The 13,249-nt window shown below is 42.5% G+C and overlaps 1 protein-coding gene across 1 annotated transcript in view; it reads right to left on the bottom strand.

Annotated features, from left to right (window-relative positions):
• cdkal1 (CDK5 regulatory subunit associated protein 1-like 1) overlaps positions 1 to 13,249 on the bottom strand; it is a 239,802-nt gene that overhangs the window by 151,895 nt on the left and 74,658 nt on the right. Inside the window, exons 5-6 of the mRNA XM_051131261.1 lie at positions 10,121 to 10,217; positions 2,933 to 2,981 (exon numbers count right to left, since the gene is read on the bottom strand). Of these exons, the coding sequence (XP_050987218.1) occupies positions 2,933 to 2,981; positions 10,121 to 10,217 (146 nt within the window). The remainder of the gene's footprint in view (positions 1 to 2,932; positions 2,982 to 10,120; positions 10,218 to 13,249) is intronic.

Raw genomic sequence — 13,249 nt, forward strand, 5'->3', positions numbered from 1 at the left:
GGTCCCCACAATGTCAAAAATTTCAGTGTGTACAAACACACACACACACACTCAGCCTCCATTTAATTACATCACTTGATTTCTGCATCCAGACACACGTGCAATCAAATCTGCTCAATAATTCATATAACCATCTACATGCAAATAATTGAAAGAAAAGATCCGAGGCCAGAGGCGTGACATGTAATTTTCTGATCCACCGGCTCTGAGAGTCTCCCGTGTCTCCGTCCTCTGGGAAACAGAGCAGGAGGACACAGACACCGACAACCCAACCATACACCCAAATACATTCAGGGGAAAAACAAACAAACAAGCTGATGAGACATCTTTAGATTTACAACTTGTAAAGCGCTTCAGATACCATATTTCATCCGTATATTTTAATGTTCTTGCAGTTACAGCAGCTGCATCTCCATGACATGAAGCACAAACTCCACTGATCTCAAACAACCAGACCTGCACACTCACAAACACAACTGAGATTACAGCAGAGCCATGAGGAACAGAGAGTGTGTGTGTGTGGACTACAACAGATGCTGCTGTATCAGTGCTTTGTTTATTTTATTGTTAAGAGTTTTTTTTTTTAAAGAGTTTTTTTTTGTTTGTTTTTTTTTTTTAGCTTTTACAACTGAGACAGGAGATGGGCTTTTTCACTGAAAGAAGTGTTACCACGGATTAAAGACTTCTAGCTAAAATTGTCTTGATGGATTTGTTTCCGCTTTTGTCTTCTCAAGATGTTAACCGATGGACTGGAGTGGCGTGAATTACCTGTGGATTATTGTGATGTTTTTATCAACTGTTTGGACTCTCATTCTGACGGCACCCATTCACCGCAGAGGATCCTTTGGTGCGACAGTGATGGAATGACACATTTCTACAAATCTGATGAAGAAACAAACTCATCCTAATCTTAATTTTTTTTCCATCAAAATGTTCATGTCTGGTGACACAATGAACATTCAAGAGGAGAAGGCCGAGCTTCCTTTCACAGCTAATTTGAGCACTGAAGGTACCGATGTGGATCTGCTCCTCCTTAACAACGTTCTGCTGCTGTATTTCTGTCCGGCGGTTGCAGTTCTCGCTGTGGGGGGCGAGAGATGTTTCTTCCTCTTTCATGCGTCTGTAGTTTGATCAAGTGGACGGGCAGAGGCAGCGGTCAGCCTCCGGCCGGCACAGCAGCGTCTCCTCCTAATGCTCACAGCAGGAGAACTTCACCTCCACACCTCTGATCAGATGAACAGAGAGCCAGAGAAACGGGCAACTCCAAACTTCTGCTAACAAGGTTATTTAAAAGTCTCGTTTTACCTTCAGTGTTGAGCAGCGGACTGCTGCGACTCTTCAAAGGAACAAAGAGCTGTGTGTGTGTGTGTGTGTGTGTGTGTGTGTGTGTGTGTGTGTGTGTGTGTGTGTAGTGCACTCGCTGTAGTGAAGTCCTGCTGAAGTACTCATGAAATGCTGCACTACAATAACCTGCCAAAACAACAGCTTTCAAACTTGAGCACATACACACGTTTGTCAGATGTTTTGTTTCTCCCATGATGCATCAGTGTTAGTCAAAGTTTCACGTTTCTTCATCGTCATTTTGTTCCTTTGCGACAGACAGTTGGAGCAGAAGAGAAAGATTAGCAGAGAAAGGCTGCTGACGTGCACTGATGAACCGATAAAATGAGGGATGCGAGTAAAAGTAAACAGAGGAAGTTTTGAGTTCAGTCTGTACTTCTACATATAAAAACAGCACTGAAATTACACTGGGTCGAAAACTAAATACTTGACAAATTAACAAATTTTATATAGTTTAAGAAACACTTCTCCCTTCAGGTAGCATTACTACCATAATAAAGACTTTAATAACTCTCAGTATAGTGGATTTCTTTTATATTTGTTGCTTAAACTACACTCTACAGATATGAAAAGACCCTGCAGAACACACCACTCAGAACCGCTGTGAGCACAGACCCGCAGGTTTGTCTTGAACAGGCGACAGCTCTGGTATTGTCTGGATGATGATCCACAGATCTATGGCTATCACAGTTACTGTGTCTGAGACCGTTAGGGCGATCCTCAGACCGCGCGTGTTTGAACGGAGAGACACGACATCTCAACATTCGGTCTTTAGCTTTATACTTGATCAGTAAGGATGGGAGTTCAGAAAAAAGGCATGAGTTTAAATCATTAAACACAGTACTGATTAACTGCATTAAAAATGAACCAAGTGAGTGAAGGGTTTCTACGCTCAGATATTGTTATCAGAAGCATCTGTGCTGAAACATGCTGTAATTCAGTGGAGAACACAGACACACTGCAGATACTAAAAACACAAAGAAACACTGCTGTGACGCTGTAGGGTGTTACTAGTCCGATCTGTGCGGCTGCTGAAAAATCATCCGCTGGCCTGTAGAAACAAACGCTGCAGGACGAGACACACACTCGAGCTGCTGAACGTGTGCAATTAAACAAACGAATAAATAATAACTAAACTACGTTTTGTCATGCTGTTTTGTGGCATTTTAAACCAGATAAACAACTGGGCACATCACTGGGCAAAAATGCTGGTAGTCTAGTTTTTAGAAAGCAAGGGACCATAACTCAAGAAACTACAACTAACTACCCAACAAAACACTGAACAACCACAATGACTCACGGGAACACGAGAGTCTGAACCTCAGAGATCATCATTCTGAGCGCATGCTAACTGAAGCTCACATTCAGAGTTTGATCTGCTCGGTCATAAATGAAGAAGAAAGAAAGGAAAAAAAATAAATGAAAACCCCTTCAGACTGAGAGTCAGTGATGAGAGGAGCTGCACCTGCCCTGATGGGTCACTCTGTGAGAATATGCGACAAGTGAAAGAGACTCAAACAGACTCAGCAGTGAGACAGATGACTATACGTGCAAAGAAAGACACGAGTGTGTGTGCGTGTGTGAGACTGACCTTTGATAGCCTCGTCCACAACCTCCACCACTCGATCGATCTGCTGGACCTACAGAGACACAGAGAGACACTCGTGTGAATTCAGCACTCAAGAACAGATGTGGCGTCACGATGGCGTAGGGAGGCTCAGAAACTGCCGACGTCTTCATACAGCACTTAGAGTCGCCGTGCGAGCGAGCGCTGGTGTTTCTGCACTGGGATGCTGAATGTGTTACGGAGCCCTCAGATCAGCACTACTGAAACACTGCTGGACCAGGAGCAGAACTAACTGATGTACAGCTTATCCACAGAACACACACTACAACTCATTAGGAAATATGTCTTCATCTTTTACATTAATTTAATGTGATTTCTGCTTTTAATAGCAATATTATAAGCACACATCAAAAACTAAAGCTGTCTGAGGAGCGTGTCGATGTGTACACGTTTATCAGAGACGTCAGTCTTCAATCCTCACCATAACTCAGACTGACAGACGATCCAGATCGAGCTCCTCTCATCTCTGATATCAGAATGTCACTCCGCTAAACGACGGCAGGTTAGTCGCTGCTTTTAACCATATTCATTAAGAGGTAATTAAGAAGCTGTCTGATGAAGGGAGAACCAATAGACATGTAATTGTTAAATGTGACAGACGACTGACGGCTCCGCTGACGAGTTTGTCACGAGGATGAAGGACGGCGACGCTCTACAGAAGACCGATAAACCTACAACAACTATAAACTCACACCACCGCATGACTGGAGCTGAAGTCATTTAATAAACATCATTACAATACCACATAACATCATTTATTTGTACAAAAAGACGCACAAACACATTTTTCATACACGCAGGATAAAGTGCTAAAACAACAGATGCAGTGCTGAAGATGAAGATGAAGACAGTGTTGTGTTTGTGGTTACTGGATGATGTTGGTGTGATTCTCTACACCTGCGGTTGAAACACCTGTGAACTTGAGCAAATCTGACTACATTCATCTAAAAATCATAAAAAAAACACCAGCTGAGACTTCAGATATTATGAAGAAAAAGTGACATCAGACATCAGAACCCAGTACGACGAGACGAGACGAGACGAGACGAGACCTGGAGTTTTTGCACATTTCCACATTTTATTGGCCGTCTACACTGCACCGTTTCACTGTTTGTCAGTGCGGTCTAAATTACCGCAGAGAAAGAAAGGCAGCGCTGAAGAAAAAGGAAGATGGAACGGCAAACGGAGTGAGAATAAAGAGCCCGTAATGGTGCGAGTTGGCTGGAGGCGGTAATCTTTCCTCCGCTGAGGTCATTTCTGCACGGAGGCTGTGAGATTGTAGAAGCCGATTTACAGCATTAAAGGGAATTCGCGTCCATTGTGCGCCGCACCCCGCGGTTAAATGGCCGACCCGAGGCCGCCGCGCTCCTCTCTCTAGCCGCCGGGGCCATTAATTCAAGAGTACTGTGGGCCGAGAGACGGAGCGCAGACCCCGGGCCTCCACCGGCCGCAGTTACATGCATGAAAAACACTGGAACAGAAATCAATTCTGCCCTAATGGGAGCTCAATCTCTGCCCACTCTGGGCGGCGCGTCCGAGATCCGCCGGGCGAACGCGCTTCAGGCCCCGAGCGCAGCGGGAACGGTTCTCGACGCGGCGCTCTCCAGAAGCACGTCAAAGAGCGAGAAGAAAGGTAATTTTATTGAGTGGACCCTTTCATGTGCTGGCAGAGATGTTTGGGAGCGGCAGGAGGTCGGCCCGTTTAGCATTACTGACGCGTTCCTCCCTCGGCTGCGGTCTCACGCTTTCAATCTGGCCCGGACCGAAGAACTTCAAAATCGGACGTCTGATTCCCCACAGCTACTGTTTTTCAAGCAAACCGCTTGAAAGCGACGAGGGACGAACCGCATTCGACGTGGAAGTCTGTTGTCTAGACAAAACAAAGATGTGCTGAGGCAACTTCATCAAACGCTTCGAGACCTCCAGACACATCTGGGCCGCGCTTCGATCCGCTCACGCGCAGAGGAGCGCCACGTTTGCTTTTGTGTCTGTGAAGAGTGCAGTCGTGCTCCCGCTGCATTTTTACGGTTCATTTGTAATGTCCAGAGCCCCAGACAAAAGCAGAGCGGGGTCCGCATATCTTTGTCTGTGACGGAGAGACGTTACCGGCGCGGTTCCGTTTAGCAGGGATCCTCTGCCCAACCGGAGTGGTTCTCCGCTGCGACCCGCTGCACTAAGAGATGGACGAGCCGAGCGCTCCATCACCGCGCTGCCGATCGATACGGCCTTTCACAAAGCCTCTGTCTGGATCTGCTTCATCTGCAGCGGTGAACACAGCAGGAGCAGCATCGCTGGTGTTGATGGATTCTGTCTGGAGCCACGACAGGCCTCAGCTCCAGCGCTGACCGCACCGGGTGTGGCTGTTTTAGGGGCTGACAGACTCACCCGTGTATAACAACACCCTTTTTACCTTGCCAAAATCAGCTCTACAAAAATCATCTCATTCTGGTCGGCCATTTACTACTTTGTAAATGCAAACTATATAACAAAACTGAGTGCAGTAGTGTTTCCCCTTATTCTATGTGACAATGGTTCAAACTCTAATTTACATGTTTATTCTTGGCAGCACCTTAAGGCAGCAGTGCAGTACTCTCAGATCCTGGAGGGTCACAGCCCTGCTCAATACACACACACCATGTTGTTTTCAAATAAGCCTGAAGGACTTGATCAGCTGGATCAGGTGTGTTTGATCAGGGCTGTGGCGGTTCTGCACTCATATGAGTTTCTACTTGTTAACATCAATGAATCAGTAGGGCTAAGAATCTCTCTCTCTCTCTCTCTATATATATATATATACTAATGAATATTTATTAATTTATTTTATTTTTTTTTTTTTTTACTAGTGGGTGCAGGTATAAGTGAGGATAACAAAATAATATAAACTGTGACATATTATACCCAAAAACTCTTCATACAGTGGACCACCAGTACAACTGATAAAAATCAGGGACCAAAAATTTGACACCTGACCAAACCTGACCATGTTTTGTTACATACCTGACATTATTAAGATGAATTTGTTCTGACAAAGTTTAACTCTTGAGTTCTTGTCATATTTTATTACCATTTTCTAAACTATATTGAATAAACTCTGATCATGTGAGAAATTTTGAAGGTGTCTAAATAAATTTTGGTTTGACTGTCCGGGGGAGTGAAATTCGAGGGGGGACGGCACGATCAACTCGGCGACAATGGAACTACAATCAATTTAGGCTTAAGATGCTTTTGGGAAATGAAGCCCAGATCGTGAAAGCAGACTGCAGTTTGACAGTCATTATAACAAACAAAGTGTAAAATGATGTAAATAATAGAATCAGTGTGCAGTGTAGAGAGATTCACTCATTAAAATGGAAGTTTGTGAGATCGCGATGAACTAAGACAAGTTACAGCTTTTTTTTTTAATGATTATAAAAGGGAGTCTGCAAATGTCAGATTGAATTTATAACAGTTTTATACATCTTTGATTTGTGTTGATTTTACACAAGCATTAGTATTAAGTGACTTACATTTTAGGAGCACTTCTGTCTGATTCTGCTCTATTTCATCAACACATCAATAGTTCCAAATAAAGTTGCAGCTGGGCTGCTGCGCACCTCCGAACAAACACAGCGGCGTTTCATTTATGAACGAATCTGCACTTCTGAACAAACCTAGTGAGTTAATGATTCAATGACTCATAAAGAGAATCACTTGCTTCATTCCTAAATGAATCAGCGGTTTGAACGAATTGAGTGAATGAACGATTCAGTGACTTGCTGCCACCTGCTGGCAGATGGAGTTTCATTTTTAAAGTAGAAATCATTTAAATGTCTGAATTTAAAACTTTATATTTAAAATATTAATCTCATGAAATTGTTATTATGAAATGCATTAATACACCTCTGAGTCTGTAAATATTCCCCACGCAAAGATGAACTGTTGATGCTGATTTAATTTGACATTCTTCCTGATCGCATCTTACTATTTTAATTGAATTTGTTAATTTAAATTTTTGATAAGAGTTTACAAATCTAAATTTTTTGGCACAAAACATGACATACATGTAATAAGTTAGAAAAATGGCATTACAAAGGTTAAAATCCCTTTGTTTAATATCTCAGCTTATAATGGGAAGGTTCATTTCTGTCACTGATCAGATCGATTGTGTTACATTCTACTAAACAACAGTATAAGTCTTCAAGTTAAACAATCTTTCATTTTGACGGGTTGTCGTGACTGCCTTTACATTTCAGTGTGTACGTGATATGACGATAGTTTCTCTCTAAAGAAATGGTAAAATGCTCATGAAGAAACGTCAGAGCAGTTCTCGAGATGTTGTTCATGTATTTATGTCCTCATTTGGCAAGACAGCAGACACTGAAATCACCGCGAGCGTCACACGCACTTCAGTATGTGTGTAGTAAATGAAACCATGCGTCTGCTCCATTTACACACACACACACACGCAGAACATGATTTGGTCTGATTAGCTAAGCCCTCAAAACATTTATTTAGTGGTACAGTACTGCATGATTTGTAGATTATATTTAATAGTTTTCACATACACACATATACATATATATATATATATATATATATATATATATATATATTAAGTTGTTTTTATGCATTCAAATAATTAGACATGCTTAAAATTTGGTAACAATAAAACAGAAGGTGAGAAAAAATACAATTTCATAGGGCCATAAACATGTACTTTTTGTTAAACTTTTAAAGGGGTCATCGGATGCAAAGTTCACTTCTTCATGTTGTTTGAACATAACATTAATGTGTGTTGTCAGTGTATGTACAAATCTACCCTATAATGATAAAAATCCATGCAGTGTTTTTTAATTAATCTGTAAAAATAATATCCCCTTTTTCAAATCGAGTCAGTCTCGTTGTGGTGTCACACCCACAGAGGCCACTCCCACCACAGTTGATTGACATGAGCGTCTGACCTCAGACCAGCTGTAACAGTCCGACCTCCATGTTTTGATGCCGGAGCAGGGATGTAAGTTAGACAAGAATATCTCTGATTGAGTGATTGAGGTGTTGTGTTGCTGGATGTAATAATGAACATAGTGGTCGTCATTTACTCTCGACATCTGAGCCGCTGAAGATGCAGTGGATTACGTTTGTTTGTGAAGGGAATGCGCCTCCCGATCTACATATATCCGTCTATGTTCATGATCCAGCTTCACTTACAGCAGAAGTGAGTATAAGGGTTTTTTTATGAATCTTTGCGATCGCGTTTCCTAATAAAGTGCTAGTTAGCAAGTTTAGCGGCTAAATGCGGCTAAAGTAAACAGGCTTGTCTCTTCACAGAGAGAAGAGAGGGGCGGGGCAGGCAGAGCTCATTTGCATTTAAAGCAGCCTCGACCAGAATGAGATGATTTTTGCAGAGCTGATTTTGACAAGGTAAAAAGGGTGTCGTTTTACAAAACCATTGAGAATTTTTAACCAAATTATATTATAGACTTTTCATAATGACCCTAAAGAATCATATCAACTTGTGGAAAATGGGCATCCGATGACCCCTTTAATGAATTGATGTTAAACAGTACAAGTTTCATAATTTTAAATGAATTAGAATTGCTTTTTGATTAATAAAATGTAATTTAAACAAACAAACAAAAAAAAAAAAGAATTTGGAAACAAAATCAAAATGGATTTCATAGGTCCCTACATAGGTCATACTGTGGCAGCCCTAACTCATAGAGCTGAATCTAGATTACTACAGCGCTCCAAACTGACTTCACTTCACTTTCACTGTACAGCGCGTCAATTCAATGCTCACCGTCAAACTCTGAACAGCGTCGCACATTTGATTCTCATTCACAAGAACGACACACTCACGCATTTGTTTTTCTCCTCCACTGCTACTGCACTGCTCTCACACGGTCCAATATCACTTTATGAATGAACCGTTAGACCGTTTTTGTGAACTGATCTGAATCAATATAAAACAGAATTACGTTTCACATTTGAATCTTTTTTTATGAGCTCTGTGAATTAGGCATCAGAAACTAACAGTTACAAAGCACTTAATCTAGCTCAAGCTTAATACATAAATATACTATTGTTCACTTTTAATTCATCTTCACTCATACATTATAAATATTAATACAAATCATTAATGTTAATTTACACAAATAAAATGCATATGTAGAAATTATCATTAGTATAGATTCAGAAATGCTGTAGAAGTATTGCTCAATGTTAAACTGAACTCTCGGTTGTTTTGTCGTCTTCTCTGTTTTCCCTGTGTTAATGCTGACTGAAGCCGGGAGACATTTAACATATTCTGCAGATATAAACGGATCCGGTGCAACATCGGGTGGATCGATGGCATTTAGAGCGCATCTCTGTGGGACAGCCATCTAAGCTCATCATCGCGGCCGCGGCCGGTAAACACGGCGAGCCGCTCGGCTGAACGTACGCATTACTCGCTCGTCCTCAGACTCAGTTCAACACTAGACCGCTCCTCAGGACAAAACACACACACACACACACACACACCTGAAATGCAGTTGACACGTTTCTCGTCTCCATCTTTAAACCATAAATAATCAAGGTTTGTTTATTTGCGTAGCCATGTTTTATTAAAACAGTCACTTATTAAAACATGGCCGGTTAAGCTCAGTCCATTTATTATTGAATCGTCTCCTTCATAAACATGAATGTGTTGGTAATCCCACACGCTATGTCGAACAGCACACCATAAATAATGTAATTAAATTCAATAAACAGGCCCGCTCCCGTAAGCCCGTGGCTCGGCGCTAACAGCTGCTGAATTAGCGGCCAAACGCTCCAGAGCTCTGTTCTCCAGAACACACACAGCACTGATTAGTTCTCCACACTCACATCCTGCTCACATCCTGAGAGACTCAACGGCACAGGCACAGTATGCAAAACGCCCAGCCATTTGCATAAGGTGATTTTTCCAACGGTAAGACCAAACAATCGTCGCCTACACGCGTGACTCCGACTCGCTGCTCGTCCCAGCTTTAGCTAATGCAAATGCGGGCTGAAAACAAGGTCACATCCTGAGCGTCTCTCATTCACCTCAGCACGCAGAACAGATGGACGTAAGGAGCGATCGTCGGCGTGACGAAGAGCGCTTCGGCGTTTGAATACGTCGGCGAACGTGACGCGGCGAGGAGCGCTTACCCCGATGATGCTCAGCTCTTTCAGGTAGTCCATCCTGGGCTGGGCCTGCGGCACGCATCCCGCCACAACCACCTTCTTATTCTGCTCCTGCGCCTTCCTGAAATAAAACAAACACACCCGCGATCAGTTTTTCTTGTGACACATTTCAGCAGTCGCTACCAACACCTGTAAAATTACACGCTACCATTTCATACAAAAATATTAAAGAAAATAACAAAGATGAAATAAAAAGTCACTGACAAAATGAAAAACAGAAGCAGGTAACAGAACAACGGCAGGTCTGCTCCAGACTTACAGTAATGCACAGATCTATTCTGACATCAGATTTCTGGATCGACCCGGTACTCATCACGGCCGGTACTGATATCGTTAGTTTTTAACTATCAACTTGATACCAAAGTGCTTGACAACACTAGTGACTTTAATGACTGATCAATGATCAGCCGGATCGATCGATCCTCTGATACTCTGAAATGAAGGGCATTAGTTCTGACATTCAGATGAAATATAGTCTGATAGTAATATCTATATCTCCATAATCAATTGTGTCTCTGAAGGACAGATTCTCAACACTAACGTTACTTGTCTTTTGAGTTCTTTTAGTGGCCTTATGAAGTCAGTTCTCCCAAAATATGTCTAAACATAAAATTTTATATTAAAATTTTAGTGGCCTTGTAAAGTCAGCTCTCCCTGATCAAGCAGCAATACTGATGTGTTTTCCTCTGATCTGCTGGAGCGAACATGAACTACAGATGAACCTCATCCTCATCACACACACAGAAATGGGTTCTCATAGCTAGAAAAAAAACACCAGAAATAAACCCAAACCCTCCTTGATCGGAGCACACGGCACAAGAGCGAAGCTTACAGCAAGATACAGATCTGTCGGTCTGCTGACAGCGAGCAGCAGAGACTCATGGGAAGTGACAGTGACGCCGGCAGTGAGACGAGAAGCTCAGCTGGAGAGACGGACACGCGCCTCTCTTCAACACTCCGAACACGGACAAACAAACGCTTCGGGCTAAAGGCCAGAAAAACAACACACAATCCAAAGGACAGAGAGAGCGTGTGCACTGGTGTCCACTGACTACACACTTCTGACAAACAAAATACATGATTGTTGTTTTTTTGATGCAAGTGTTGCTTAAAATGCTCTTGGCACTTAACATTTGATGGAAAACATCATATAAGCATATAAAATAGTACTAAACCTTTTTAACCTCCAAATATCCAGTATAATCAGAATCAAACATCTGACCCAGTGTGGCACAGAGTGCAGTCTGGAGGCGAAGCATCATGTGACAAACACGGCCCGATGTCCACGAACCGGACCGGCGTCTGTCTGATCGAGCAGCGTTCAGCCGTCCGTCCTCCTTTAACAGCTCAGTCTGAACCGCAGAAGATCAGCTCCCACTGAGTCTGGAGGACTGCTCCTCATCACCCAACATCTGACGTGAGGATGGGGTCTGCTTCTTCCTCCTCCTCACTGTGTGTGTGCTGAGCTTCTCTGGTCCTGTTACATAATATTTGGCAGTTTTTTTTTGTTTTGGTAAGAAAATTTACAATTGTAGCCCTCAACAAAACGATTAAAACTGACTAAACATTTTGACAGATCAGGCTCAATCTGTCAGCAGCACAAAACAAGCTCACACTCGTACGGATGCGTGTTCGAGTCCATGACGCTTCTCTAGAGAGCGAATGCAAACGTCACTGAAGACTCTCTAGATTTCTGAACTGAGCTTCAGCTTACTCATGAAGACAAACTGGAGGAGTGATTTCTGATAGAGTGAGAATGAGGTCAGATGCACACATACATCATGATGCAATCGCTGCTGTGATTAACCACACAGAGCAGCATCCTCAGGCTGTGTGTGTGTGTGTGTGCGTCTGCGGTCTACGGGACGTGTGGTCTTCTCTCACAGGCAGATCTGTGGTGATGAGCCAAACGCTGCAGGGTGGAGGAGATCTTCAGCTGATCTCTCTGGACGTGCGCTGAAGCGCCGCTCACTGGAGTCATTTACACTCGCAGGAATCTACAGCTCCGTTACAGAAGAGATGGTCCGATCCGCTGCCGCGACTCTGGTGTGGCTTTTAATCATCTTCTAAACACAATTTAAGATATTTTTAATGAAACGTGAGAGGTTTCTGTACCTCTACTGAAATCCAGGTAACTAAAACCTATAAGCTCCAAAAAGCTCGTAAAGTTGTCTAAAAACAAATCCATATGAATCAATTTGTTTAATCCAAGTCTTCTGCAGAAATACGATCCCTTTGTGATCACTGAGTGAGTGTGTGTGTGTGTGTGTGTGTGTGTACTTGTTTTTGCTACATTGTGGGGACCAAATGTCCCCACAAGGACAGTAAAACCTGAAATTTTTGACATTGTGGGGACCAGGTTGAGGTCCCCATGGGTACAAAAGCTTATAAATCATACAGAATGAGTTTTTTGAGAAAGTAAAAATGCAGAAAGTTTTCTGTAAGGGTTAGGTTTAGGGGTAGGGTTAGGGTAAGGGGATAGAAAATACAGTGTGGACAGTATACAAACCATTGCGCCTATGGAGAGTCCCCACAAGGATAATAAACCAGACGTGTGTGTGTGTGTGTGTGTGTGTGTGTGTTTGCTACATTGTGAGGACCAAATGTCCCCACAAGGATAGTAAAACCTGAAATTTCTGACAATGTTAAAAAATTATTAAAAACAGCAAATGATGTTTATCTGAAAGTGTAACGATGCAAACATGTTTTCTGTGAGGGCTAGGTTTAGGGTTAGGGTTGGGTTAGGGGACAGACAATATCGTTTAGTCAGTATAAAATCTATAGAAGTCTATGGAAAGTCCCCACAATTCACAAAAACAAACACACACACATGTGTGTGTGTGTGTGTGTGTGTGTGTGTGTGAGATGAGTGAGCAGAAGAGAGACTCTGTGTGAATAGAGACTGTGTTCCTCAGACGACAGCAGGTTCATATTCTGTACCAATCTGTAATGCAAATGAATTATGCAAGACTATCAGGAGCTCAAAAACAGTTCTTTCAAATTAATCTCTGATAAAACACAAGCACCCACATGAAATATTCAGGTGGTGCAACGGTCCTCAAGTAACGTGCCAAACTGTTCAGTTTCTCCCAG

The sequence above is a fragment of the Labeo rohita genome, chromosome 16 (genome assembly GCF_022985175.1).
Source record: "Labeo rohita strain BAU-BD-2019 chromosome 16, IGBB_LRoh.1.0, whole genome shotgun sequence".
Lineage (NCBI taxonomy): Eukaryota > Metazoa > Chordata > Actinopteri > Cypriniformes > Cyprinidae > Labeo > Labeo rohita.